This window comes from Meles meles, chromosome 8 (genome assembly GCF_922984935.1).
Source record: "Meles meles chromosome 8, mMelMel3.1 paternal haplotype, whole genome shotgun sequence".
Taxonomy (NCBI): Eukaryota; Metazoa; Chordata; class Mammalia; order Carnivora; family Mustelidae; genus Meles; species Meles meles.
Window position 1 is genome coordinate 42700084 of NC_060073.1, and position 26492 is coordinate 42726575.

The window sequence follows — 26492 nt, forward strand, 5'->3', positions numbered from 1 at the left end:
GGGTCTATTTCACAGAGAACCCGCAGGCCTCGCTTGAAGCCTTTAAAGTTTTTGTTGTTGCTGTTCAAAGTGAAGGCTGAGAGGTGATCTCATCTGCCAGGTCTATGCCCTGCGATGGCTGCCAACTGCTCGGTGGAACGGGGCCCCTAAGATCAGAGGCAGCCCAGCGAGGCAGGCCTTGGATTTGGAAGACGGGGCTGGAACTCCCTACTCCCAGCCTTCTTAGCTGACAGGATCCTTGGCAAGTGGTTTTCTCTGATCCTGTTTCCTTCACTTGTAAAATGGAAGTGGGAATATTTACCTCCTCAGGGTCCTTTTGTGGATTATACTGGGGCGTTTGGGAAAGCAATTTGGCTATTAATAGGTATTCAATACATTAAAAAAACAAAACAAAAACTTCGCCTGTGCCGAGTCCGTTGGCAGTCTGCCCGGACACCGATGGGGCTTGCTGATGCCAGCGCGGTGGAGGACACAGATCACCAGCATCACCCGGGAGGAGGTTAGAAATCAAGACACTCGGGCCACACCCTGGACCTTTTCCATCAGAATCTGCATTCCCACAGGATAGCCAAGGACTCATCAAGTTTCAGAGGAGTCCCAAGGTTTACGTTTCCAATAAGCCCCAACAAGGAGCAAAAAGTTAGAGGAGAAACTGAGGAGGCGGCGGCGGGATGTAGACGACTTTTGACGAAGGTAGTTCTGCTAGAATTAGGGGCTCTCCCTGTTGCTGTGTCCAAGGAAGAACAGTCGCTATTGCCATGCAATCGGACTCCAACGAGGACTTGCTCGAGCACAGAAAAGCCAAACCACTAATCTGAATAAATAAGCATCAATTTTATTGAATCATGAATAATTTAAGACTGGTACAATCATCGGCTTTATTCTCTATGACGTGGGGCGTGATCTCCAGTAGATCATTGGCAAATCCAAAAACCTCATGACAAATTAAAATTAAATAGGGAGGGCGGGAGGGAAGGAGGAAGGAAACATACCGTACACAAAATACTCAATTCCTAGTTTTCTCTTTAAAAATGGCTAGAAAAAATTCATCAAAATGCAGCACTTTAATCGATTATTTACAATTTCTATGTTACAATGAAAAAATGTACATCTTATAGGACATATTTCATCAACTGCTCCACTGGAAACAACTAGATTAAAACAGCAAACCTTCCATTTAATATCCGCAAAGTTGGATTATTTTCCTTTTGAAGTAGATTCGCCAGGATCAAATTTGAGCACACAGAATTTCAAAGTTTGAAGCATTGACAGTGAAATAAAAAATGTCCCCAAGACACAACAAAGGTCTAGGCAAAGTCTCATTCCTTGTCCCACCCCTCCCCCACCCCCAAACTTAAATTAAAAGATATTCCCATCTCATTTATGGCCTGTATAATTCTTGGCAGTTTGGGAAGAAGACGTTTGGCTTCCACTGGTAACTCAACATAAATGTTGCATAGAATTTCATACATTTCAAAATTAGCCTAACTGTAGAAAAAGGCAAACTGGAAGCATTTCGGACAGAGCCCTAAATGAGTACAAAGTCACTTTGTCAAAGGTGAGTGACACGAAAGTAAAATAGGACCGAAATTAGAAATGTGTATATCAGACAACCCTGCTTCCCGAAACTTTAGGAAGGACACGGAGTTGTGAATCACATAAGGGCTACACTACTTGAAATCACCGGTCACTAGCCAGGTAGCACCAGGGACAGAGGTCTCGGTTCTGAGCCTGGACCCAGCGGGAGGGAAGTCTGTAGTAGAGGGGAGAAGACAGAGAAGGTGGAAAAAAAGGAGAAGGGTTTCAAACAATATTAGCAGGTGTCTACTCACAAGGTGACTGGGAAAACTGCCCCCAAGGAGAAGTCCATTTTATCTCCTCCCAAATTCACAGTATGAGTGTGTAAGGTCATCGTTGGGAAACAGATTGAGAAGGACCACTCTTCAGGTTTACCAGAAGGCTCAGGGTGTGGCCCGTGGTCACAGGCTAAATTCATGGTTTGAAGTTTTTATGGGGAAAAAAACAAAACCAGAACAGAACAAGACACACTCACACACCCAGATGGCTAATGAAGGTTGCGCACAAGAGAGTCTGAGTTTACGGAGATGACAGCACGGAGAGCTTTTCCATTCACTAGCTAGGGGGACACATTCTCCTTTTCCTCTAAGGAGGAAGAAAGTGGTGTCGTCCAATGTCATGCGAGCAGTTTCAGGTCAAGTTCTTGCGGTAAGAAAATGAGAAAAAAATGTACAGAGACAGACCTTTAGAAATAGAAAGTGTGAAAGGTGGAATAAAAACCCTGATCATTAACAGAGACACCCCCACTGGGGCCCGATAAAGATTCTCTTTATAAAGCATAAACAAACAACTTACAGATTTACTACTCTCTGTAAAGGAAATACCAGTATGTTGAAGACACATCCTAGCAGGGTGTGTATCAGCAATGTCATGTGGACTTGGAAGTTTTGCCTTTTCCTGCATCAGACAGATCACTGTCCAGGCAGAGTGTTAGCTGGAGACTGAGAAGAATCTTAAAAAAAAAAAAAAAGCATTTTTTTTTTTTCCTTTTCTTTTACCCATGGTCACGCATCCACACAGATGAGTCTTTTGGATGAGAAAAGTCACAGCAACTTGAGTCCTCCTAATGAGTAGATGACTTTTTAGCCCTGTTTGCTCTGATGGGGAAAACAAGAAAAAGAATAATGGACCCCAGGCAGGCACAACACTCGTAAATGAACACGGTGAGTACAAAACCAGTAAGGCATCGCTTTGGGAAGGTCAGCACCGAAGAGGTCAGGCAAGACTCGTCTGGACGGGGGCCGGGGCTTCTGGAAGGGAGCGGCCGCCGGCCCCTTGTGGAGTTGCATCACGTTGGTTCTGAGAAAAGTGCAAGTCTTGTGCGAGGTGACCTCAGCACCCCACCTGAGGTTGGGGCTGGCACGCCTGAGGTGTCGATGTGCGTTCAGAAGCCTCCAGGACGAGAAGAAAAGGCAAGGTCCCGGCTCACCCGCGCGTGGAGGATGGGGCCCTGGTCCTTCTGGAAAGGACATGCCCACTCCCTACCTCCCCGCCCCAGCAGGACCCGGCGAGGTGTAAAACCATGGGGATGGACAACCAAACAACCAGAACTCAGCAGGACCAAACCGAAACTCAACTCCTGCGGTTCTTTCTTTCACCAAAGGACTGATTCTGACCAAAGGTGGGGGTGGGGTGGGGAGGAAAATCTTCAAAATCAAAGAGTCATTAGAGGGCGGGGAAACTCAACCTCATTGGCAAGGGGGTAACCAGTTCAAAACAGACCCATTCTCACTGGCCACAGTGTTTGCAGAAAGAAAAACCTGATTCACGGAGACAGGAGGAGGAGGACGCAGACTCCTGCTGTCTGCGCCTCGGCCCCATCCGCTCATGCACGTTCCACTCAAGCTCGGGACCGACTGGAGGCTGACGGGTCTGGGAGGTGTGGCTGAACGGGAACAGGCAAAAATACCCCTCGGGGAAGGAGAGCACCATTTAAAAAGCCAAACAAAACAGCAAGCGGGCTTCACATTTGCCTAAGGTGTCCTAAGGGTGTCCCCTCACCGTGCTCTGTGCTCCGTTGAGTGGGACCGGGCCGCGCCCGCGCTCTTAGCACCAGCTCTCTCAGTGGCCAGCTGCGGGGAAGGCGGGGAGGCAGAGGCGGGCACCCGCGGCAAGACCCAGACAGGGGGTCGGTGTGGAGGGGCAGCTGTGTTGCCCGCATTTCCAGCTTGGCTCCCGTCTCTCTGCTCTGGGCAGCTCGCAGCCCGATGCTGTTGGGTTTCAGAGCTTCCAAGTGGGTTCTTGGTGGGTGTGTGTGTGTGGGTGTGTGGGTGTGTGTGTGTGGGTGTGTGGGTGTGTGTGTGTGTGTGTGTGTTTTCTTTATAAACCTTTCCATGTCAACGGTGATGATCCTTTCCCGAGAAGTAACTTCAGTGTCTTAGGGAGGTCACGGCAACAAGGCAAACGATAATGAAAATAAACGATGAGATAGTGCAGGTCTCACTGTGGAAGGGAGCGGTGCCAAGGCGGCTGGCCTGGGAGGCCCGCACCCAAGTCGAGGCTGGAGGACGAGGGGTCTGGGTATCCCTGCGGCTCTCACGTTGCGGCCGGGGCGGGGGGGGCTGGCTCAGGAGGGCATCTTCTGGGGGTGCAGGGGAGGCGCATGGAGCGGGGCATGGAGAGGAGAGGCAGGCAGGCTCCACGGCTGGCCCCATCACAGAGTAGACTCTAGGGATGAGTCCAGGATGTCATCCTGATGGCTGTTGCTGTTGGAGTCGCTGTCGTAGCTCTGAGGGCTGGAGTAGTTGGCCGCCTCCTGCAGCCTCATCAGCATGTTCATCTGGGGAGAGAGTGAGAACGTGAGCGGCTTTCGGCCTGGCAGCCATCCGCCTCTGGACTTTTCCAGGCTTCTGCTCTGTCCTCCAGACTCACCCTGGGTTGCAGCCCACAGCGGAGGCCGTGGACGAAAAAACAAAACGAAACTGGACTCCGGGCCAGGCTTCCAGGCTTCCAATCCTGCCTCTGGCACTTAGGAGCCACATAACCTTGGGTAAGTTACTTCACGTTTTTGTGTCTCGGCTTCTTCATTGGCCCCATGAGAACAATCGTACCTGTCCTACGACATTATGGGTGTGGACTGAGTGAATACGGGCAGAGCACAGAAAACAAAAGAGGAAGTCTTCTAGGAGTCCAGTATTTATTTTGTATTTGCAAGTGACGCACCTTACCCAAGCACGGCCCTTAGGCGGCGTGGAGATGCCCATCCAGCCGCCTCGGCACCACCGACAAGTGAGGCACATGGCTCCCCCTTTGGAGAGCAGCAAGCCCATGCGGATGTCGGGCTCTGGCCAGAGGGCAGCCTGGAGCTGGCAACGCTCCCGCTCCTGCCGAGGCCACCATGGGGAGGTAAAGGAAAGCACCAGCCATAAGCAGAGCCACAAAACACAGAGGGGCCTAGATGCCAAGGCAAGTTACCGACCATATCCGAGCCCCCAGGTCCTCCTCTGCAGAGAGGAGAGAACGAGAGCACCTGTCTCACAGGGTGGAAGGACAGGAGGAGCCTCAGACCCGCAGAACAGGGGCTGGCGCGTAGGAGGGTCTCAATAAAGGAGATCTGCCATCATCACCATCATTTGTGTAAAAAGTTTAAAGAATGTTCTGAGACCTTCCCTGCCTACAGTCTCTTGGTTATTTGCCAGTGAAAGGGGGAAGAAGGAACGAATGTTATTTGCAACTGTAAATTGTGTCTTTTTGATTCTGTGTAGCAAGTAAGTTAGAAAGAAGGGTCTCTCTGAGCTAGGGCCAAGATGCGAAGCAGCTGGGCTTGAAATCCAGCTGCTTCCCAGCCAGCTGCCCCTCAGGATGCCTCATGGTCTCCTTGGGTGAGCCAGGGCGCAGAACCACCATCAGCAGGGCCTACCGGTGGGTGGAGCCGAAGCGCAACAGGCGATCCTTGGCAGCCACGATTATTCACTCATCCAACAGTCCCAGTGTATTTACAGTGTATATTCTCGAACAAAAAACGAGTCAATCCTCTTCTCCCAGAGGTCTCAGTCTCATGAGGGAGAGACCGGTCAATAAGAGACTGCGGGCCCTGGGTTGGGAGAAACACCAGGTATCTATTTGTTAAGTGGGGGTGACTGCCCAGCACAGCTCACTTCCGGGGACCTGGGGTTGGAGGGAGAGTTCTGTGTAATGGTTCCAAGAGCTCCTTATGTTTAGTCAGGGACACAAATACTCCTGCATAAGAGAAGAGGTTCTGGGGACGAGGGAGCCATGTTTTCCTCTAGAGATCTCCTAAATTCTATTTTTTTTTTTTTTTTTTTGTGCAAGGCTCAATTCACTTTTTTTTTTTTTTTTAAGATTTTATTTATTTATTTGACAGATAGAGATCACAAGTAGGGAGAGAGGCAGGCAGAGAGAGAGGAGGAAGCAGGCTCCCTGCCAAGCAGAGAGCCCGATGCGGGGCTCGATCCCAGGACCCTGGGATCATGACCTGAGCGAAAGGCAGAGGCTTTAACCCACTGAGCCACCCAGGCGCCCCCTAAATTCTATTTTTATGTACAGAAAGAGCTCATGAGCTTGCAGCTACAAAAACATCTTCATGACTCTGGCTGTAGCCATAATTCATGTTGGATGTGGCTGGTCCTTTCTTCTGCAAAACCACCGTTGTAAACACTGTACATAGGTTGTGTATAGTAACATAGTAACTTCCACTTAAAATATAGTTCCTGCTTAAGAAAAGCACCCAGGACCACGGCTCCTTCCTGCCAGTCAGAAGGATGGCAGACAAGTCACAGCAGCGATGATGATGATGATGATGATGGTGATAATGATATTTATCAAGCAAATCAATTAGTCATTAGGGAAAGAACAAGTCAGCTGTCTTTTAATCCTGCTGCATCCCTTATGAATATGTTCTTTCATTAAGTAATGCAAGGGGGGCCTGGGTGGCTCAGTGGGTTAAGCCTCTGCCTTCGGCTCAGGTCATGATCTCAGGGCTCTGGGATCAAGCCCCAAACTGGGCTCTCTGCTCAGCAGGGAGCCTACTTCCCCCTCTCTCTCTGCCTGCCTCTCTGCCTACTTTTGATCTCTGTCTGTCAAATAAAATAAATAAAATCTTAAAAAAAACCAAACTAATTAAAAAAAAAAAAAGTAACACAAGTCCTATTTTCTGCTGTGTTGTTCCTCTTGCCTTAGCTGCCAAGGGAGCTCCAGGGTAGACTGAAGGCATGATAATGGTCACCTAAGTGTGGGAGGCTCTGGGATATGTGCTTCCACCTTCTTTAATAGAGTTTTCGATTTATTAGGTCTAATTGCACAGTCTCACGTAGGCAGAGAACACTGTAATTATATTGTTAGTATCCCTGTCCTGGCTCTTCTCAAAGGGCCTTTATTTGTTCTCGTAATGATGGGGGTAAGTAAGAAGCTCAGGCAATGTTACCCAGACTTAGCTCAGGTCACTGGCCCTGGGACCGTATTCAGGCTGCCCTGTCCTTTGGGAGCCCCTCGTGCCCTCAGACCTCCCCCTGCCTGTGCTCCTCATCAGTTGGCTCGACCTTCTGCTCCTTAGCAACAGAGAGCTGCTTCTGCTCCGTCACTAGTGGGAGAGATGAATGGGGCAGGACAACACGTGATAAAGGTGGCACTCTAGTGAGAGGGCAAAGAGTGGGACAGGGGCGTTGAGGCTGGAAACAAATCACATTTGTAACCTTTTACCTTACACCGGAACAAATTTCAGAGGGTTCAAGGCTGTAGTGAGAAACTGACATCATGAGTGAGCATGTTGGCAAAAGTGTGACTAACCTTGGGGTGGGTCCAGCCTTCCAAAGTGAGACCCTGGCTCGGTCCTGCCTCTGTTCCCAGCATGCCTTGCGTCACAACCAATACACAGTAAGTGCTCAGTGAAAGCTGAGCCGCTCGGGGAGCTAAGACTCACCAGTGGGTCTCCTTCAGCGTCGCTGGGGGGCAACTGCTTGCTCGCGGACCCTTCCCGAGGCACGGAGTAGCCATCGAAGCCGACATCCTCAGGCCGGAGCTGCAGCAGGGGAGGCCACTCGTGCTGCTGTGGGCTGGCTGCCCAGGGGTAGGTGTCCATCACCCACTTGGCGGGGTCCTCCCAGGGGGCCCGCCTTCCATAGAGCTGGAAACAGGCAAAGAAGGAATAGTCTGGGAGTGGCCCGAGACCTCTTCTGCAGCGCTGGGTTTGCAGCCTTTGGAAATCTCCTCAAGCCCAGCATGATGGCCTTTCCCAATGGAGTAACTCCACTCCCAGAATTCTAAGGAAGGAAGCCCCCTGAGGTACACACGGCCTGATGTGCTAAGACTGAAGGCAGCGTGATAGGGGCCAAAGGTGCTGGCTCTGGAGTCAGGCTGACCTGGGTCCACATCTTACCTCTGCTACCGCCTCGCCACATCACCCTAAACTCTATGCTTTGCGATTCAATCTGAAAAGCAGCCCCAACTGCGTGATTTGAAGCATTTGCTAATTTCTACGGCATAAATCCTCCTCCTATAGCCCATTTCAAACTACTGATATGGGATCACGGAATTTGGAGTCGGAAGGAGGTGCAGGGCATCGGCTCACACACGCCGGCTCTCGTGTCCCACTGGAGGCGCCCCACTCCCCGGGGATGACCTCCCACAGAGATCGAGGACCGATCAACAAACACCACAGTGGTGGTCACCAATAGCCCTGGTTGGATAAAACCCCTTTCTCAGAGCTCCTCCTGGCAGCACCGGTCATTGTCAAACCAGCACCCTGTTAACAGAGGTTAGGCACGGCTATCAGAATTTTAAGTCTCTCAACGATTATCCTTCAAAATTGTAACAACTAATAGAAAACGACATTATCACTTAACTTAAGACCAACCTTTTCTTAAGCCTTAACTACTTAATGATAAAATTACTGCCATGACTTTTACTGGCAATGTCAGGAAATCTATACTGTCTTTCAAGGACAGGAACCCAGGACGTCGCCCCTCCCTGAGCGGGGCTGCCACCAGGCCTCGTCTTCGTCTTCTCTCCAACGTCAGCACACGCTGCTGCATCTCACAGCTGATGCCGTGTCAGCAACGCTTTACAAATACTGAACCGCCATGGGACTCCAAGGGGAAGTACGAGTGTCCGAGTTTCCCAGATGAGGGGACAGACCCAGGGAGGAAAGGCAGCAGATTGGGAATCCAAGTCTGCCGGCCTCCCCACACCACTGAGTCTGAGACGTGGTAGGTGTGCTCGCCCAGCATGGTGCTGCTGTGGCTCTGGGAGGCTCCCCCTCGACAGGGAGTCAAGGGGTATACAGACCAAAGACTCCTGAACCCCCTTGTGGTTCCCTCTGCCCTCCCATGACTTCTACAGGTGAGAGAGGAGGTGAGAGGACCTGCTCACAGAACAGAGCTGAGCTCTGACTGCCCAGAAGACCCCATCTATCCAGGTCCTAGGCTGCCCCAGCTGGAAGGAACTGGGGTCCCCTGGCCTCATTTACCAGATGGGGTTGTCAGGGCCTAAACAGAAGTGCCAGCCGTGAAAGGTTATGGAACGGAGTTAGATTCAAACCGAGGACCTCAGCTTCCTTGTCTGGGTCTTTCTTCCCCTCTCCACCCCTCCTGACTGAGTCCGCCTGGTATCAGCAAGGCCACATGACTCAGCTAAAACCAGGCCGGGGAGAGGCAGACCAGTGTCCACCAGACAAGGATGCGCCAACTTGGCACCTCTAACCTTTATGTCTGATTTGTCGGGGAAGCCACCCAACCTGCCTGCACAGCACATGGGCTTACCCATCCCCCCAACTAGTGACTGGCTCTGCCCATGCTCAGGACACGCACACCCTCCTTTGACCTCACTGTTTTCTCAGACGCCTGCACCCCTCCCGTCTAGCACCCTGACTCTGTCTGTCACTAAATCTTCCCTCACCTGGGGCAGTGGTGAATCTCAGGCCTGACGATTCAGCCTGGCATTCTAGAGGCTGCTCATAGGCTGCGCACGAAGGGGTGATGGGAAGGTGTGGGCGTGTGCACGTGCGTGTGTGCCAGGAAGGGAGGGAACACACAGGCGTTTGGGGGATATTCAGAACTGAAGAAGGCTGCTCCCGATCAGAAACATGCCTGCAATTTTAGAAGCTTCTCCCACCAGAGGGAGGTTTGGGCCGCCTTTCCCAAGCCAGACCTCACGCGTGAGCTACTACGTGGCCCTACTTCTGAAGTCAGTCTGGAGGAGGAGAGGCTCAAGGCCACAGAGCAAGAGGCTGGGATGTGGAGCTCGTCCAGCCCTTAGACATAATACGGCCCAGTGGTTTTCAAATATTTGCTCTTCTCCTGACCCTACCAATGAGCAGCCTGGAGAATCTTCTGGGCTTCACAGAAGCCAGCCAGAGAAAATACTCTTCTAGTCTAAGCTTCTCAGATCACAGAGAACCTGAGGCCTACAGACAGGAGACTCGCCCAGGGTCTCCGCGCCAGTTGGGTCATCTGATAAACACCCCAATGCTCTCCCTCGCCCCCCAGGGGAACATGGGTCCTTTGAGCTGCTCTATAGACCTCAGACACTTCAGCAAATGTTTACAACGACAGCTCCAAAGGGGAACAGAACTGGGAACTGAGTCATCAGACGAATGTACACTAGGCCCATGTGAACATCATCTGCAGGGAAAGAAAACATTTTTACAAGCTTCCACACTCGCCACTAGACATGTTCAGGACCAGGTGATGAATGGCTGGGCTGGGACTGTGGCAGGCAGAGGAATGATCGTAAAAGCTCCTTGGCCCCACGGCAGCAGGGCCCTGAGGCAGCTCCGGGAAGCGGCGGAGACAGCTGGATGGAGAGACAGACAGATGGGACAGTCACCTACCCCTAGGCAGGGAGGCGCCTGGCGTGCCCAATGGCTCAGGAGCTGTGGGCTGAGACAATGGCCATGAATTCCTGAGGCTCTGTGAGCCTCTCACTCCACACCGGGAGGCCATGCTTGCCTGTTCTGAACCACGGTACCCCCATGGCCACATGCTCATCTCACCTGGTCACGTGACGAGTGACCCCGCACAGTGCCCAGGACACAGTCAGTTTGGATTCCGGTAACTCGGGGTGGGGGGGACCAAATTTTTTTTAAAAAGAGAGGCGTCCTTTTGTTACATGAAATCTTATGTAGAAAACCACCCTATGAAATACAGCACTTTGTTCCCTGAGCTACCGGAAGCTTCTGGGAGTTAGGGGGTCCTCAGGACAGCTTGAAAATCCCAGAAGGAATGGAGGAGTCAGCCAGACGGTCCCCACGCTGACTCATCACACTCATCCCACTGAGTGAACTTGGCTAATAGTCAAAAACTCTCGTGAGCCTGTCTCCTCATTTACGAAGTAATCTTCGGGCTGTTAGAACTATAAGAGATCATGCACATCAGGCCCCAAGCAGCACCCAGCAAGTAGCAAGCCCTCAGTAGAAAGCCCTCAGCAGACTTTCCTACAAAACCAGAGGCCTGAGGAGCACACCAGGTTTCCTCTTGAATCAGTAGATCTGGCGGTTTTCCTGGGCTCCCCAGGGTGATGAGGTCACAGGTCTGGGGCAAGGTGGCTCACTTCTGAGCAGCTTGGTAAATGCCAACTCTGGCACACTCTTCAAAGATGGTCTTTCAAATGACCTCACAGCATAGGGAAGCCATGACTTTCCTTGCTTCACACTGAACTGGTTAAGTCCCCTGAGATGGTGGCGTGTCTCTGTTCCCTGCCCCCGATGGAGTGGTCTATAGCCATCCCCAAATCCTTTCAACCTGTTGCCTCCTCACTCCTGGTGGGAAGGAGACACAATGCGCCTTCACCATGAACCCTAGGAAGGGCAGTTTACACTCTGCCCAGAAGGCCTTTGAAATTCAGGTCGAAAGGAGCAGGGTCCTGGCATGTCCACTCTGGGTGAGGACCAACAGGGAGCCACTCGATGGGTAGTTCAAGGCTGGAGCACTCCTTGTATCTCCCCACTCCTGGTTTGGGGCTCACTGCGCAAAGGAGGCCGGCCCTTAACCAAAGGAGCCCAGGGGTTCTTTCAAGAATGCTCTGAAGTCACTCCCTATCTGTCATCACAAGATAAATTTGGAGCAAAGAAGAAGCAAATGAACAAGCGAAAGGCGAAGCAGAAGTAAGAGGAAATGGTGCATTTCCTCCACATCTAATTCCTCTACTTGTTTTGAGCAGCATGGGGGTCTCCCAGAGGGGCCGGGCATAGCGCAGCCCCGGGCAGCCACGGAGGGCGAACAGAGGAGAGGGGCTTCCGAAATGCAACAGACTTCAAGAGTCCAGCATGTGGGACAAGCTTCCGCTGGCCCAAGAAAATGGAATGACTGCATGGCCGCTTGGCTTTGTGGCATTAACAGATCATCTGATTAAAGACTAAATTAGGGTCCGGTGACCCAGGCCAGTGAATTTATCTACCTAGGGAGATTCTTACTGCAAAGATCTGAAATCCTCACACCTTTGTTTACGAAAGCCACGAGACACAGGAGAAATGCTGCCGTCAGGGAAAGGTCTTCACACACGACCAATGAATAATTTGGGGCTGACCAAGGGACTGCCTAACTTCTTGGGGGTCTGCCTGCACAGTGCACTTCTGTTTCCATGGGTCCCTGCATTTGCAGGACCTGCCCTCCAGTTCCACGGAACAGCAGTCACAAGAAGCACCTTCCTTTCCCAGTTCCTGCCGTCCCGTGCGCCCCCGGAAACCATGGGCACTGCTGCACGGCACGAAGCCATCACATTTTCACTGGGCTCAGCCACACGTACAGCAGTGACACACACAGACTGCAGCCATGAGCAGGCTGTACCCTATACATGCACATGGGGGTGCCCCCTCCTACGCCCTTCAGGCACACAGCAGCCTCCTGGGTCTCCAGGTGCCCAGTATGGAGGGAACCAAGGAGCCCTTGGGAACCTGATGGTTTCCTGGATTCTTTCACTGTGCCTGATGCCTGCTCATTACTCAGCGTGAGGGCTGCAAGCCTAGTAGGTAGTTCAAGGCTGGAGCACTTCTTGTGTCTCCCCATTCCTGGTTTGGGGCTCACTGTGCAAAGGAGGCCGGCCCTTAACCAACAGAGCCCAGGGGTTCTTCCAAGAATGCTTCTTGGAAAAAGAAGCCTTCTCCAGGGGCCTCCAGGCTTAACAGTGACCCTGAGGCAGGCTCCAACCTGATGCTAAGCCTGTAGCATTCAAGGCTGGGCTGCATGAGAAGCGAGCGGTGCTGCCTTCCAGCTGCTGCTCTGTAGGGACTTGCAACCTCGTGGGCCCCAGGGTCCTCCCCAGCGGGGCAGGTTGGGGGCGGGGAGCAAGGTGTCCTGGTGGCAGGTAGTGAGTGTTTTGGGGCCGAGGCCTCAGAACCTGGATTTCAAGCTAGAGGCCTGAACTCAAATCCCAGATTCTTCAAGCGTCCCTTTTATGACCTTGGGCAAGTCACTTACTCTCTTTGAGCCTTAATTTTCCTCTCCTGAAAAATGGAGACAAAACCAAGAAAAAGAAAATTCCTGCTCAAGTCCCGGGACTAAGGCAGGGCTTGAGTCAAATAGCAGAGGGGAGACGACTTCCCAAACTGTACACTTCCATCTCTTGTGCACTCGCCGCGCTGGGCGCTTTCTGGCCACAACTACATTTAACCCTTACGGTGACTCCTCGTGGTGGAGGACCGTCACTCTCCCTTTCTGTGTGCGAGGGCACTAGGGCACAGAGAGGCTGCCAGCTTGCCTGGGGTCCCACATTAACGGTGGCAGAGTCAGGATATGTCCTATTCTGGGCCAGACAAATGGCCTCCCCCGTGAGGGGCAGTCATGCTACGTCAGTTGGACGTCTAATGGAGGAGATACAGACAACTCCTCTGGTCACCAGAACAGTCCCCGCCCCCACCCCAATTTTGAGGAGGCCCGTGGCAAGTGTGCTTCTCACCTGGAGTCCTTCTCGGACGGCTTCCAGGAGATAGGGGATAATCGAGTAGTTCCACAAGTCGGTGAACCACACCCTGGAGCCATCCACGTCGATGGGGCATGACAGAAAGAGCCGCGGGCCTGGGGACCACAGGGAAAAATCAGTCAGAGCTGAAACGGGGGACAGGGGAGGGGTTAAGAGAAGCCTTGGTCTTAAAAGACCCCATAGGAGGGACCCCATGATTTTCTGAATGGCAGTGTAAGTACCGCTTCCCTGGGATCTCTCTCCCTTTGAGGAAATCATCCGAGAGAGAGGAGAAGCTTTTTTTTTTTTTTTTAATATTTTATTTATTTGACAGAGAGAAATCACAACTAGGCAGAGAGGCAGAGAGAGAGAGAGAGGAGGAAGCAGGCTCCCTGCGGAGCAGAGAGCCCGACGCGGGGCTTGATCCCAGGACTCTGGGATCATGACCTGAGCCGAAGGCAGAGGCTTTAACCCACTGAGCCACCCAGGCGCCCTGAGAGGAGAAGCTTTATGGGGAGAGATGTTTACTGCAATGGGACGAACCCTGAACCCTGCCCATTGGAACCAGAGGCGCGCTCAGTGTCAGAGAAGAGAAACGGTTACACGAACGACGGTACAGCCACAGCTGATTACTCTGCAGACTCTGGGAAGGACTGTGAAAACGGAGCCTCAACACAGACGCTCCAGGGACAATGGGAAATAAAAAAGAAAAGAGCATCCTGCGTGCACGCTGTGTTTGCACCCACACAAAGGCTACATGTCCGGACAAGGACAGAACACTGAAACTCAAATTAATGTTAGGTGAGGATGGTGGGATCATCAGTCTTTTTTTCTCTGAACCCTAAGCTTCGGGAATGTTGATTGTGTTTTATTTTTAAAGCAGAGCCCATGTCGCTGGGTGGCCTGCCCTTGGGGGAGCCTGGCAGCGGGGGCTCTTTAGGGAGCTGGCAGCGTTGGCATCGGCCCAGGCGGGCTGCGAGCTCTGATCAGCCCTAGTGGCTGCGCAAAGATGGGGAGAGAGATGGAACTGGATCCCGATGACCGGCAGCACAGGGTCTGCCCAGGCTGTGACCATCCCTTTGTCCCCGTCTCATCCATGTGGACAGTGCGGCATCTGGCTGACTTGTGCCTGCCAAGTGCTGTCCCAGGGCCCCAGGAGCAGCGTCTGTCTGCTGGCTGTCCTCCCACCTACCTATGGTGACGTCTGAGGAGCTGTGAGCCTCCAGGAAGCGGTTGAGGTGATGCCAGACCTTGGGAATCCAGTCGATGATTTTTACCAGCTCCACATTCCGCACTCGCCCACTGATCTCTGTTTCCATGAGCTTCCGCCTCAGGAACCGGCCTAGGAAGCCCTTCACGGGCTCCGTGTGGTTGGCACAAAGCACCCACCTGGAGGAGAGGAAGGTTTCTGTGTTACAAGGACAGGCCTCACTGCTCTGAACACTGCACACACAAATCCCAATTCCCTCACGGCAGCCCTGTGACAGAGCTGTGACAGCCATCCCCACTTCACAGATGGAAATGCTGAGGCACAGACAGGTTGCACAGCTTATCCGACATCAAACAGCTGTTTAAAATACAGAAGGGCTCAGATCAGAACCAGCACGGTCCAGCTCCAGAGTCTGAGCTCTAACTGCTGAGCCTGCTATGTCTTGTGCTGGAAGTCGGGCTGTGGGCTGGCCTCTGGGGCTGTGACAAAGACTAAGACGCAGTCCTAGTTCCCCAGAAGCACACAGTCTAGTGGAGGCCGTAGAAGAGCAGAGGGATGAGACGTGACAAAGCCCGGGGAAACAGCGAAGCCTCCCGGAGGAGCGGATGTCTGAGAGCAGGAGGGGCTGGGGAGGGGGTTGGAGACCAGGCTGCCACATCCGCACAGGTGTGTGGAGTGTTTGGGGGAAAAGCCAGAGATTCGGTGTGACCAGTGTAATTTAGCGTTTAGACTTGGCCTGCCCACCCACAGGGTCTGATTCCATTTCGGAGGTAATGGGGAGCCGCTGAAGGACTTTATGCATGATGGTTTTCTGGTCAGATCTGGATTCTGGAATGTTCTCGCAGCTGCCACTGGTGCAGCCAAGGGCCCGCAGGGCGCCGAGCTGCGGGCAGGCACAGGGGTTGCAGCGAAGGTGTGCGGGAAGCTGTGGTGGTGGGGAGGGAGGAGAAAGCACCAATGAGCCAGGACAGCCCGGCTGCAGAGGTGACCAAGATCTCAGGCCTCAGGGAGTCGACATTTCTGATGATCACAGTTCAGGTCCACTTTGAATAGCTTTCTCTCAGAGATGCCTGCAGAGCGGCCCATGAAAAAGAGCTAGGGGACTAGCCCAGAGGGGCTTCCCAACCGCCTTGAAGGGCCTGGGCAGGACAGGGGCAGCGGGGCATTCAGCTGGGAGGTGGCGTGGGGCACAGGGCATCCAGCCAAGCAAGGCAAGACACAATGCAATGTTGCATGACCGAGCTGGACAGTCCTTCCCACAGCCCACATCCCAGTAGTGATAGCACCTTGGTACAGGGCCAGGGCAAAGGGCCTCCCAGCAGCTGGAGTTCAAAGCCCCACAGACCCAGACTCAAAAGCAAGAGCTTCTGCTGCTTGGGATCACTTGAGGTGGAGAGATGCATCACCTGGAACATGCAGGGGGCAGGGGGGCAAGGCCAGAGCTGCGTCCTTGACACGGCTACCCCAGGGCGGAGACGTAGGGAGACCCGGACTCCCATCTCAGCTCTGCCACTGACCCAGGAGACCCCACGCGAAGCAATTCTCTCAACCTCCCTGTCCCGACTTTCAAGATCAGTCTACCTCGTTGAGGCTGTCGTGGGAACGAGATGGGTTACACCCAGGCAAATGCTCAGCACGACACCCGACACGGGCACCCGACAGCCGTGCCTCACCTGAAGTTGTGATGAAGCTGCAGATTGGGAGTAGAAGAGGTAGCCTGGTTCATGGTGCCGATTATGTAAGGGCTGTGGGGACGGAACAGAAAAGAAGGCTCGGTGAGTCAAAGGCGAGCCAGGGAAGGCGCTAGCGGAAGCCCACGGTGCCTGCCCAAGCAGGCAGATGGCTGCTTGCCTCCCCCGCCCCACCCATGGACCCCGGGCTGCGGGGGCCACCATGCCCGTGCAGCACACATCCCGCGGCTGCCGTCCTCCGGGGCCATGGGGGCCGCAGCTGTCCTTTACCATTTCTGGTCCTTGCAGTTGAGCAGCCCGTTGAAAATCTCGCCCAGGGAGCTGACGTGGTGCAGGTTGTCCAGGATGATGACAAGGGGCATGTCCACAGCGTTGTTCTCGCTGCTGCACTGGTCGGCAAGGTTGGACAGGTACTGGCGCAATTCCTGGGGAGGCCGGGGGAAGACTCAGTGGGGGAATGCTCCCCAATAAAGATGCACGTGCTCGAAGCCTTCACTTTGCCCAGGTTCACACAGGTGGAAAGGCCCTTGAGGAGGCTGTGGTGAGCCTGTGTTGAGGCACTGTGGAGTGTGCCCAGGCACGGTTGTGTTCCCTGCTCCAATCACTTCTCTGCAAGTGTAGCCATTTTTCTTGATGTTGTTATTATGCTGACCTTCCAGTAAGTTCCCGAGGGTGGGTGCCTTATACACGTCTGTACTCACACAGGAACCCCTGATGGATGGATACAGCAGAGGAGCGCTCCCCCCACACGGTGAGTGCCGTCACAGACAGTCAACGGCACAGGGGAGAGGGCCGAGGGGCCCTGGAAGGTCTGGCTGAAAGGGTGAACTCTGGACTGAACTGTGGAGAAGAGGTAGGGACTAGCTTGGGTTGGAACCAGGATGCACCCCAGCACGGCTGTGGTCAGGGATGTGGGTCAGAAGAGGAGGAGGAAGGATAATGGTGCAAAAAAGGAACGGCTGAAATGGCGGGCAGACGACCGGCGCGGCACCAGAGTGTCTGGCTGCTAGTGTTACCGTCGTAGCAGCGGTGGCCAGGGACTTAGAGTCTCACACACAGAATCTCGGCAGCCCCACGGTCACCTTCTTGGGTGGGCACTGGGATTCCCTCCGTCTTACCAATGAGGAGGCTAGGGCACATCGGAATCAGGGGCCTGGCTCCAGACTTGGGCCTGCCTCGCTGTGGGCTCCTCACCACACCAGCCGGTCCCATGCATAAGCCCGGCAGCTCAGAGCAGGATGCTTCCCTCCCTCCTATAAACACACACACAGGCCTCCCTTTTAAGTCCAAGTGTGGCTTGCTAGCATCAGAAAAAGCCCCACTTTTTAAGTTACTAGTAATTTCTTCTTCCTTTAGCCCCTTTCCACCAGGGGTTCGTGGCCTCAGATACCTGACAAGGAGTTTCCAGAGCCTTCCTTCCCCTACTCAGGCTCGTGGGGGTATGGCTGGTAAGCTGCATTCTACTGAGGGTGCTGGTCAAGGGGAACGTGGGAGGGGGCTCAAATCTAGCCTGGGCTCGACCCCCAACCACGTGTCTGGGGGGATCCTTCTCTCACTGGTCCTGGGACAGGGTGCTTTTCCCTAAGCGGGCTCACACAGAGACTCTGGGTACTGGCACTCTGAAAACTTCTCTCTACTTCTACCCTGACATCAAAAATCACCCAGAAGACTGAATGGCGCAGATTCCCGGCCTGCCAAACCTACTGAAAGCCATCATCTGGAATGAGGTCCAGCAATCTGTATTTCTGAGCATGCCAGGTGATTCGTAAGGCAGAAGAGTCATTTCCCAATTGCCTCTGACTCACCAGTCGCCTTGCTCAGGGCCAGCCTGAACAAATCACCCATCACCTCCCACTGCATGAGCAGCAAACAGGATTGAGAAAGCACTTCCCAGGACCAGGTCCAGACTTCCCCAGGGGTCCCCATGAAGCAGGACTGAGCCTGATGCCAGCTCTGGAGTCTAGGACTCTTACACTCTAGTCTACTGCTCTGTACCATTAAAGGGGTCCCAGGCACACGGCCACCCGCCTTGAGCCTTAGGTCTTGCCTCTGTGACATGAGATGAGCCACGACCTCCCCCTCGAGGGTACTAGCGTGAGGCGGCCAGTTTGCTGGTCATGGGCAAGTGGTCCATGATGGGAGCTGTTACTGTGCATGTCCTCACCGTTCCTCAAAAGGATGTTTCATTGAGGAGAAACAAGAGCACCAAGCGAGCACATGACAAGTTCTCGGTAAACCAAAATGGATGCTTCTGGGGTGCTCCTAAAGGACTCGTAGTACTGGGCGTCCCAGGCAACTCAGAACGGGCCAGTGAGAGGTGGGCCAGCTCCCCTTACAGGTGGCACCCCTTGCTGTGCCTTCTCTCCCCCATCCTGACGTCTTCCGCAGGCTTTCGCAAGCCCGAGCGAGCCCACACGGGTGACCGTTCTTCCCCATCAGGGCAGGGTGGCCTCGATGGCTCGGAAAGGGCCACTCACCGCAGGCCCCGGCTGAGCGGCAGTCTCCAAAGGACCTCCTCACCTTGCTGGACTTGTGGTCCACGTTGAAGGTAGCGATGACGCCGTCCGTCAGCTCCCGGCCCTCCCGCAGCACGAGGTATTCGGACAGCCGGTTGGCCAGGTAGGTCTTCCCGGTGCCACTGGGGCCGGAGAGGATGATGCGCCGGTGCTCCACCAGCAGGGACACGTAGCGCTGCAGGATGGGCTTGGGGATCAGGGACTCGAACACCAGTGCGTCCAGGCTGTTCTCTGCGAGCCCTGCGTTGGAGAAGGACAGGAAGGGTCTGAAGTCCTGTACGACAGGTGGCTCTGCACTTGCCCCCCGGGACTGCGGAGCTCTGTCCATGGTAGCCACTACCCTGAGACCGCTGCCCACCCGGGTACACGGGAGGCAGGGCGCAAGCAGCCACGGCCGTCTGTCTGCTCACAAGCACCGTCTGGCCTGGCACCTGGCTCGGCCGACTCGCCCAGACTCAAGCCTCCACTCTGGCACCCAGGCCCTCGGGCCCTGTCTGTCCTCTGCAGAATTGCTAAGACACTGGGCTCTGCTTGCCTGTCTGGATTTACTGTGCTGCTGCTATCTGCCTAGACCACACCCGAGTCTCCCATGTCTGCCAAGACCCTGGGGTTGCTGGTCACCCTGTTCTCTCTCGTGCCCTAGGCCACTGCTGCCCACGGTCAGATATGCCACAAAGGAGGCCACTCTTTCATCTTGAGAACGAAGAAATGTAGTTTGATTCAGGGATGTGACGATGGGTAGGTGAAGCTGAGAGGCTACCCAGCAAGACCTCTGAGTCTCAACAATGTCAAAAGGAAACGTAATTTTTCCCCTTTCCTAGGTGGGACCGCTCCATGAGTCAGGGCTGTTGACTTTTTTTTTTTGGTAAAGATTTTATTTATTTATTTGAGAGAGTGAGTCAAAGAGAGCATGTGCAGAGGGGAAGAGCAGAGGGAGAACCAACCTGGGCCTCGGTCCCAGGACCCCCGGATCATGACCTGAGCTGAAGGCAGCCACTTAACAGACTGAGTCATCCAGGTGCCCCAGGGCTGTTGGCTACTTATTTATTTATTTATTTAGAAAACTTTTGTTTGTAGTCAGAGAGAGAAAGAGAGCATGTATGGGACCCCAAGACCCTGAGATCATGGCCTGAGTCAAAACCAAGTCAGATGCTTAACCTGGCTTTTTTAAAACAACTATTTTCTTGATATCATTCTCAAAAGAAGATCCATCCAAGGTCCCTGTCTAAAACCTGAAGCAGCTCTATTAAAACTTACCTTAAGAAAACTAGTGTAGGTAGGTAAAAAGTCAAATGAAGAGCATGTATTCTATTTTATGTTTTTTTTTATAAAGATTTCATTTTTAAGTAATCTCTACAACACCCAGTGTGGGGCTCAAACTTACAAGCTTGAGATCAACTGAGCCAGCCAGGGCCCCCATTTATTCTGTTTTATAATATAGCATCTTCCTTCTACAAAATTATTCATGGCAAACAGACCTCACAAATGCATTTACATGGTGGTTTCCAACCCTCCCCCAACTTCCAAGAATGGCCCCTACATGCAGGAGACCATTCCAGAATGGCCACGATGAAGGTATCTAAATGACTTATCTTCTGGGTACAGGCCTAAGACTTCCCTGGTCCTGAGCTCAGGGTACCCTACACTGGTTGGAACTCGATGCAAAGTGTGAAATGCAGGGTCTCTAGTCTAAACTTAATCACGAGACAGGAAAAAGCCCACAGAAACCTCTCTCTCTACATAAACGCTGATGCTCTTTTGGTCTTTTGCCCTAGAGTCCCCTAGGAGTGACTGTTCTGCCCATGAACTCACTGCCGGGTGTGCCCAGCCACACCCCCGCCCCCGGGACCACTGCAGTGGACTGTCTGCAGCCCACGGATCTCTCAGCTCCAACTCTTGCATGGTTTACGGTGTCCTGAAGGCAGGGGTTAAAGCACTGTTGGAAAACAAAAGTCAGGTGTTGCTTAAAAATAAACCCCAACGGATCCCTCGAGATGTTGAACAACCTGGTGTGCTGACCCGGGCAGATCGGGCTGGGGGCAGGGCGGGCACATTGCACCTCGGCAGACCATCTTGTCCCCGTTTCTACAGAGGTCTGGTCTCTGCGGCGAATTGCTCCTCTCACCCCTCAGTGACTGTAGCTGTGATCTACAAATGACCACGCACGCTCACCAGCGCAGATGAAACGCAGTTGGAGTCCGTGACAGATAAGGCTTTCCCCGAGGGGGTTCTTGTAGAGCAGCACTGTTTTTGGTGTGCCTAGGACCCCTTCCTCCTGCCCCTTCTAGTAGGACTCTTCTTTCTTATGGGGAACTCATTCCAGGGCCTTCAAGTGGGGCTGACCCAGCACCTTCAGCACCCAAGGGCCCCAGTCTGGGCTAAACCCTCTCCCAGGCCATCACTGGTTCAGTGATGGCTACTTGACTAGGGAGGCCAGAATCACCTACTAGGATTTTCTGTCCCACTTTTCCAAAAAGACATTCTCTTACTTTTAGGTTCCCCAGCCAGAAGGATGAATTGGGGCTACCTGGGCCATTTCTGCAGCCTTGCACAGAGGTCAGAAAGTATGCCAAGCTGAGGCAGGACTGGTTCTCAGGGCACCGTCGGGATGCCCGGATCCAGCCATGTTTGAAGCAGTCCCTGCCATTTTCCAGGTGTATTTCACATTCCCGCTAAAGCCAGTTTAGGGTAGGTTCCTGTCACTGGCACCCAGGGCCACATGTATGCAATTTTGCTTGCCGACAAGATAAGAAGTCTGTGTGTGAGGCTTGGGTGGTAATATTACGCTTGTCCCTGGCAGAACAAGGTGAGAATTCATGCTCCTAAGGAACGGTGGGGTGCTTCTGAAATACCTTCCAACCGGGAAACAAAGCTTACGTCGAACAACCCCCAAAATGCCCTGTTAAAACTACAGTCAATAGCTGTGCTTTGGGGGTGCCTGGGTGGCTCAGTTGGTTAAGCATCTGCCTTAGGCTCAGGTCATGATCCCAGGGGCCTGGGATTGAGCCCCGCATCGGGCTCCCCGCTCAGAGGACAGCCTGCTTCTCCCTCTCACTCTGCCCCTCTCCCCTGCTTGTGCATGCTCTGTCAAATAAATAAATAAAATCTTAAAAAAAAAAAAAAGAAAAAGCTGTGCCTTACATAGAAAGTATAGTGTTCATTAATCCATTCTTTGGCGGGAGGTGGGGGGAATTTCATAAAATATAGGGAAAAAGGGGGTTTTGCCATCAAATATATTTGTGTCAGATTGGATTCAACAGCCTTCTTCCCAGTAGAGTCCATGTATCCGAGGATGGTGTTCGTGCACCCGTACACTCCTGTCTTCCCGTCCTCTGAACACACAATGATGCTTTGCTAGACTCATTTGGCCAGGATTCTGCCCCCACAAGATCCTCTGTGGGCTGAGAGTCCCTTGGCACGCACTTTGGCCTGGGGCCTAGCATCCCCGGGTGATAAGGCCGCCAGAGACACCAGCAGGGCCGTGTGTGGGCGAGAGGCTCCCACCTGTAGAACGGGACCATGTCCAAGGCCGGCTGGCAAGAGCAACCCATGGGTATCGGTGGAGCCCTATTTCTGCAGGGCTATTAAGATGCCAACATCTCAGAGTCATAAGGCTTAATGGGACCTTTTGTTATATAATTTCAGCAATAAACTAAAACTATCTGCTTCCGGCAGTGGTGGAAAAAGCTAAAGGCCCTTGAACTTGCTTAGGTAAGAGCGACTATGATTGCAGGGGTTAGAGAAGCCTGCCCCCTCCACACGCGTGTAAACCAAACGGTGGCCACGGTTTCCTACACTACGTCACAAAACAAAAACTGAAATTCCCCCAAAACTCCAACCTCCACCATCGGCAAATTACCTTTGACGGTCACAGAGATGGTCGTGTTCTCGCCGACCAGATAGCCACAGGGAAGCAGCTCGGGGGTCTCCGAGGTGTTGCTGCGCTTGATTTCCCCAATGCTGTAGCCCAGAACACTGTCTGAATTCAGCCCCAGCTGACTCACGGGGTCGACGTGGATGATGTATTCCTGGGAAGAATAAAATCAAGACCCCATCAAAGATGTGGCTACAAATCTGCCCATGACTCATGTTTTCCTTGAGGGATTTCTGATCATCTTCTCTCCCCGTTGATGCCTGGGTGGAAACCGAGCTGTGGAATGAGAAGGGGTGGGGTAGGGGAGGAAAGAACGTTCTATGGGGATGGCAACCCGAGTGCCATAGGCCTCTTTAAGTACAGATTTATTTGGTTAGTGACGTGGAGGGAGCCCTAACATAATCACGAACGTTTAGTCTGGATGAACCAAGCAAGGAAACGTTAGGCTGCTTTTCTTAAATTCAGCTGAAGTCCTGAAGACACCAGGGCCTGGGAATAGTGCTGGAAAACTCGTGAGGGAGAAATTCTGACAAGAACTCTCCACCAGCCCCTCCCCTTGGCTCAGAGCAAACACCACACTGATGATAAAAGGAGCAAACCCTAGGGCTGCAAGGAAAAAAAAAAAAAGCAGCTTTTGATCTTTAAATAGGAAAAACTGTGTTTAATTTGGAAAGTACACCCTCTGAGGTGAGTGACCAAAAGGTTTGAGGTCAGTGAACCTGGCCTGGAGGTCCGTGGGCGAGGAGGTAGCTGGACGATGACCGACGTGGAATTATTAAGGACAGGCCTCGCAACCTTTAATGGTCTCACTTCCTTCCCCGTGATGCCCCACAGGCTCTTTTCCGCATAAACTGCTGTCTTTTTAATCCGAGGATGGCCCGGCTTCCCATCAGCAGAGCTCAGTTCTAGGCTCCAGGCAGCAGGCAGGTCTGCCTCAGTCATTTCCATCCCTTGCCTGGTCACATTTCCACAGTCTGCCAAGATGGGCAACGATCTTTGGCCGGAGAATGGGGCTTCCTGCATGAGAAGCCACCTGAATCTAGATACTAGAAAGAGACTGGAGTGTACTAGTAAAGTCACGTTCTAAAGTCACACCAACTCAGCTGGATCAACATGGTTGCGATCTAGCTCCCTGACCTTGGGCAAGGCTCCCTCGAGCCTTACCTTCCTCCTGTTTAAGTAGGAAAATAATAGGACCTTCCTCACAGGCCTGGACATAAATTGGGGCTAATGCTAGTAGCATGGTCTCTGGCACCAAAAATGCAGGCTACCAATATTACTCAGGGGATGTGATTACTCAACACTTATGATTGCTGACTCCCTTGAGGACAGTAGAAAAAATATGTCCAAGAAGCTTCTTCCAAACCACCTTGTGCTTGAGGTTCCCCTCAATGCTCATGAGTTATTTCTCCTGTGAAACATCTGGTTATTCCAGTGATGTGACTAGAACAAATATGGAAATACCTATGCCAGCCTCTTTGACTCTGGCCATCGATCAGATGTTAATGTCACATAAAGCGAAAATCATGCACAGACTCTGAAGTGTTGGCCGGGATGCTGGGCAAGTTGGATCAAATCCCCCGGAAGTGAAGAATGGAAATGGCCCTGGCCACAGGGTACTCAATACAAAGTATATTCTAAGTCAGTTCAATATTCAACGAGCAGTTCACCACGCGAGGCTCAGGCAATTGCTTGAGGCCAGGGAAACGACTCTCACGGGCTGGTCAACCACCGCCAAGGGTAGCCAGGGGCAGGCTGGCCAGTCACCAGCCGGTACTCACCATCCTCCTGTTACTAGAAGTTGCCCAGAGACAAGTCCCAGCAACACAAGGATGGGGGCAAACCCAAGCAGCGGCCATGTTCCAGACACAAACCACCCCTTCCCTCCCTGAGCCCGGGCCCCCACACTTCAGGCAGATGACCGTAGCCATCCTCTTAGACACTTACTTTGAACAGTCGTCTAACCACCCCATCGAGCACATCCCACTTCGTCTTGCCACTAACTCCAATACAGCCAATAAGAAAGAGGTGTGGTCTGGAATCCTAAGGGTAAGGAAATGTATGCAGGTGAAAAACAGTCCCATCTTTTCTGACACAGTTTAGCAAGGACTCAGATTGCCTTAGAGCGCCACCAATGGTTTGAGAGGGGAATAAAAGTCCCATTTGTTAATAACACCAGACACACCGTAGATGGAAAACAATCATCTTAAAAACTTGCCCTGCTCTCTTGCAAAAACAGTACTCCGTGGGTCAGGAAGAGAGGATCTCCTCTCTGGAATCTAGAACCTTCTAAAGGTGTGCCGTGTATAGTGCATAGATCACATCCCTGGCCTGGAATGCTCTCCCTTCTCCTATCTGCCATCTCTCCCTTTCCAAACCCTGCTTGCAAACTCACCTCTTCCAGGAAGCCTTCAATGATTAACCCATCAGGCTCAGAGCTTACATTGCTTCACTGGTTCTGTACCAAACTGATATATGAACATATTCTGTACTTATTTACTTTTAGGTATTCGTGTCTTATTTGTAAATCAAGTTTATCTCCTTGTTAGATCTTAAACTTCTTCAGGATAGAATATATTCGATTCTTCTTTTTTAAAGTTTATTGCTTTACTGCTAATTAAAAGTTAAAACATACTCAATTCAGAAAACAAGAAAAACTCTGGGAAGTTGACACACAAAAAATACTTTTTCTATGTCTTTTGAATTTTGCCCACAGGGCTCTCTGCACAGGGTAGGGCTCACTAATCACAATGATTCAAGAAAAATTAATATTCCATTTTGTTGCATTTTAAAATCTTAGCTCTGACAGGATCATAGGGATAGAGAATTAGGAGAGTGGCAGCAAGGGGTTGGGTGTATGTGGCAGTTAAGCAAAGTCAGCAGAGAAAAGAGCACCAGTCTTATGGTGAGACAACCTGGCCTCACCAGTCACCCTGTGACCTGAAGTAAATGACGCCTGGGTGACAAGCTTCTCAGCTGTAAAACGGAGGGGACACCGTTCAGCTGACCCGCTTTACCGGGATCATGCGGTGATCCAGAACAATACAATTTCTCAAGGGACTCAAGCTTCTGTAAAATGCAGAATCGATATCTTCCTCTTGAGGATCACTGGATTAAGGCACATCCCCAGGTGTTCCCTGAATTTTTTATAAGAAGGTTCTAAGAATGAATTTTCCCCTTGACAGTCCTATCATGCCATGACTTCAGCTCTGAAAACGGACCTCTTTAGGTTTATTTTTATATATAAAAATATACATATTTTTAGGTTCAATGAGGAGAAAAGTCACTGGCAGCTCCAAACTCTGGGCCTTCCCCCTTCTCCAAGACCGGAGGGCCAGCCACACCAGAGAATCCTCTGGCAAAGAGAGTCTGGCCACAGATGGCTCTGCTGTGGTGGGCACGGCAGGCTCCCAGGCATGCCTCCACGACAAACAGCGTGTTGGCAAGGACGCCAAGAAACAACAAACAAACAGCTGAAGAGGACTTGAAATAACCGCTCGTGAAATCTTTCTCGCTTCTCTGAGAGAGGGTCATTACAGCGTTGTGTGGACTGAATCGATGATGAAAAGTCAACTCTGCCAACCCCCACCCCTACCCCCAAAATAGTCCCTAGTGTGGGTATGGCCTCTTCGGGCTCTGGAAGAGAACTAGAACTACTCAGAAAACTCAAGATTCCTCAGCCTGGGGAGTCAGGACGCCCCACCGGCTTCACGTCAGCCACCTCGGTGTTCTACCTTGTCCGCGGGCTCTGAACCCTGGACAAGACTGGTGCT

The 26492-nt window shown here is 52.4% G+C and overlaps 1 protein-coding gene across 6 annotated transcripts in view; it reads right to left on the reverse strand.

Annotated features, from left to right (window-relative positions):
- Positions 1-813: 813 nt before the first annotated feature.
- Positions 814-26492, reverse strand: part of NAV2 (neuron navigator 2) — a 399056-nt gene continuing 373377 nt past the window's right edge. For all 6 annotated transcript variants that reach the window (XM_046014626.1, XM_046014624.1, XM_046014625.1 and 3 more), the window contains 9 exons: positions 24667-24762; positions 22705-22873; positions 18850-19085; positions 16600-16754; positions 16312-16383; positions 14621-14817; positions 13426-13544; positions 7457-7660; positions 814-4357 (listed from right to left, as the gene is read on the reverse strand). In XM_046014626.1, the coding sequence (XP_045870582.1) occupies positions 4232-4357; positions 7457-7660; positions 13426-13544; positions 14621-14817; positions 16312-16383; positions 16600-16754; positions 18850-19085; positions 22705-22873; positions 24667-24762 (1374 nt within the window). In that variant the 3' untranslated portion in view covers positions 814-4231. The remainder of the gene's footprint in view (positions 4358-7456; positions 7661-13425; positions 13545-14620; positions 14818-16311; positions 16384-16599; positions 16755-18849; positions 19086-22704; positions 22874-24666; positions 24763-26492) is intronic.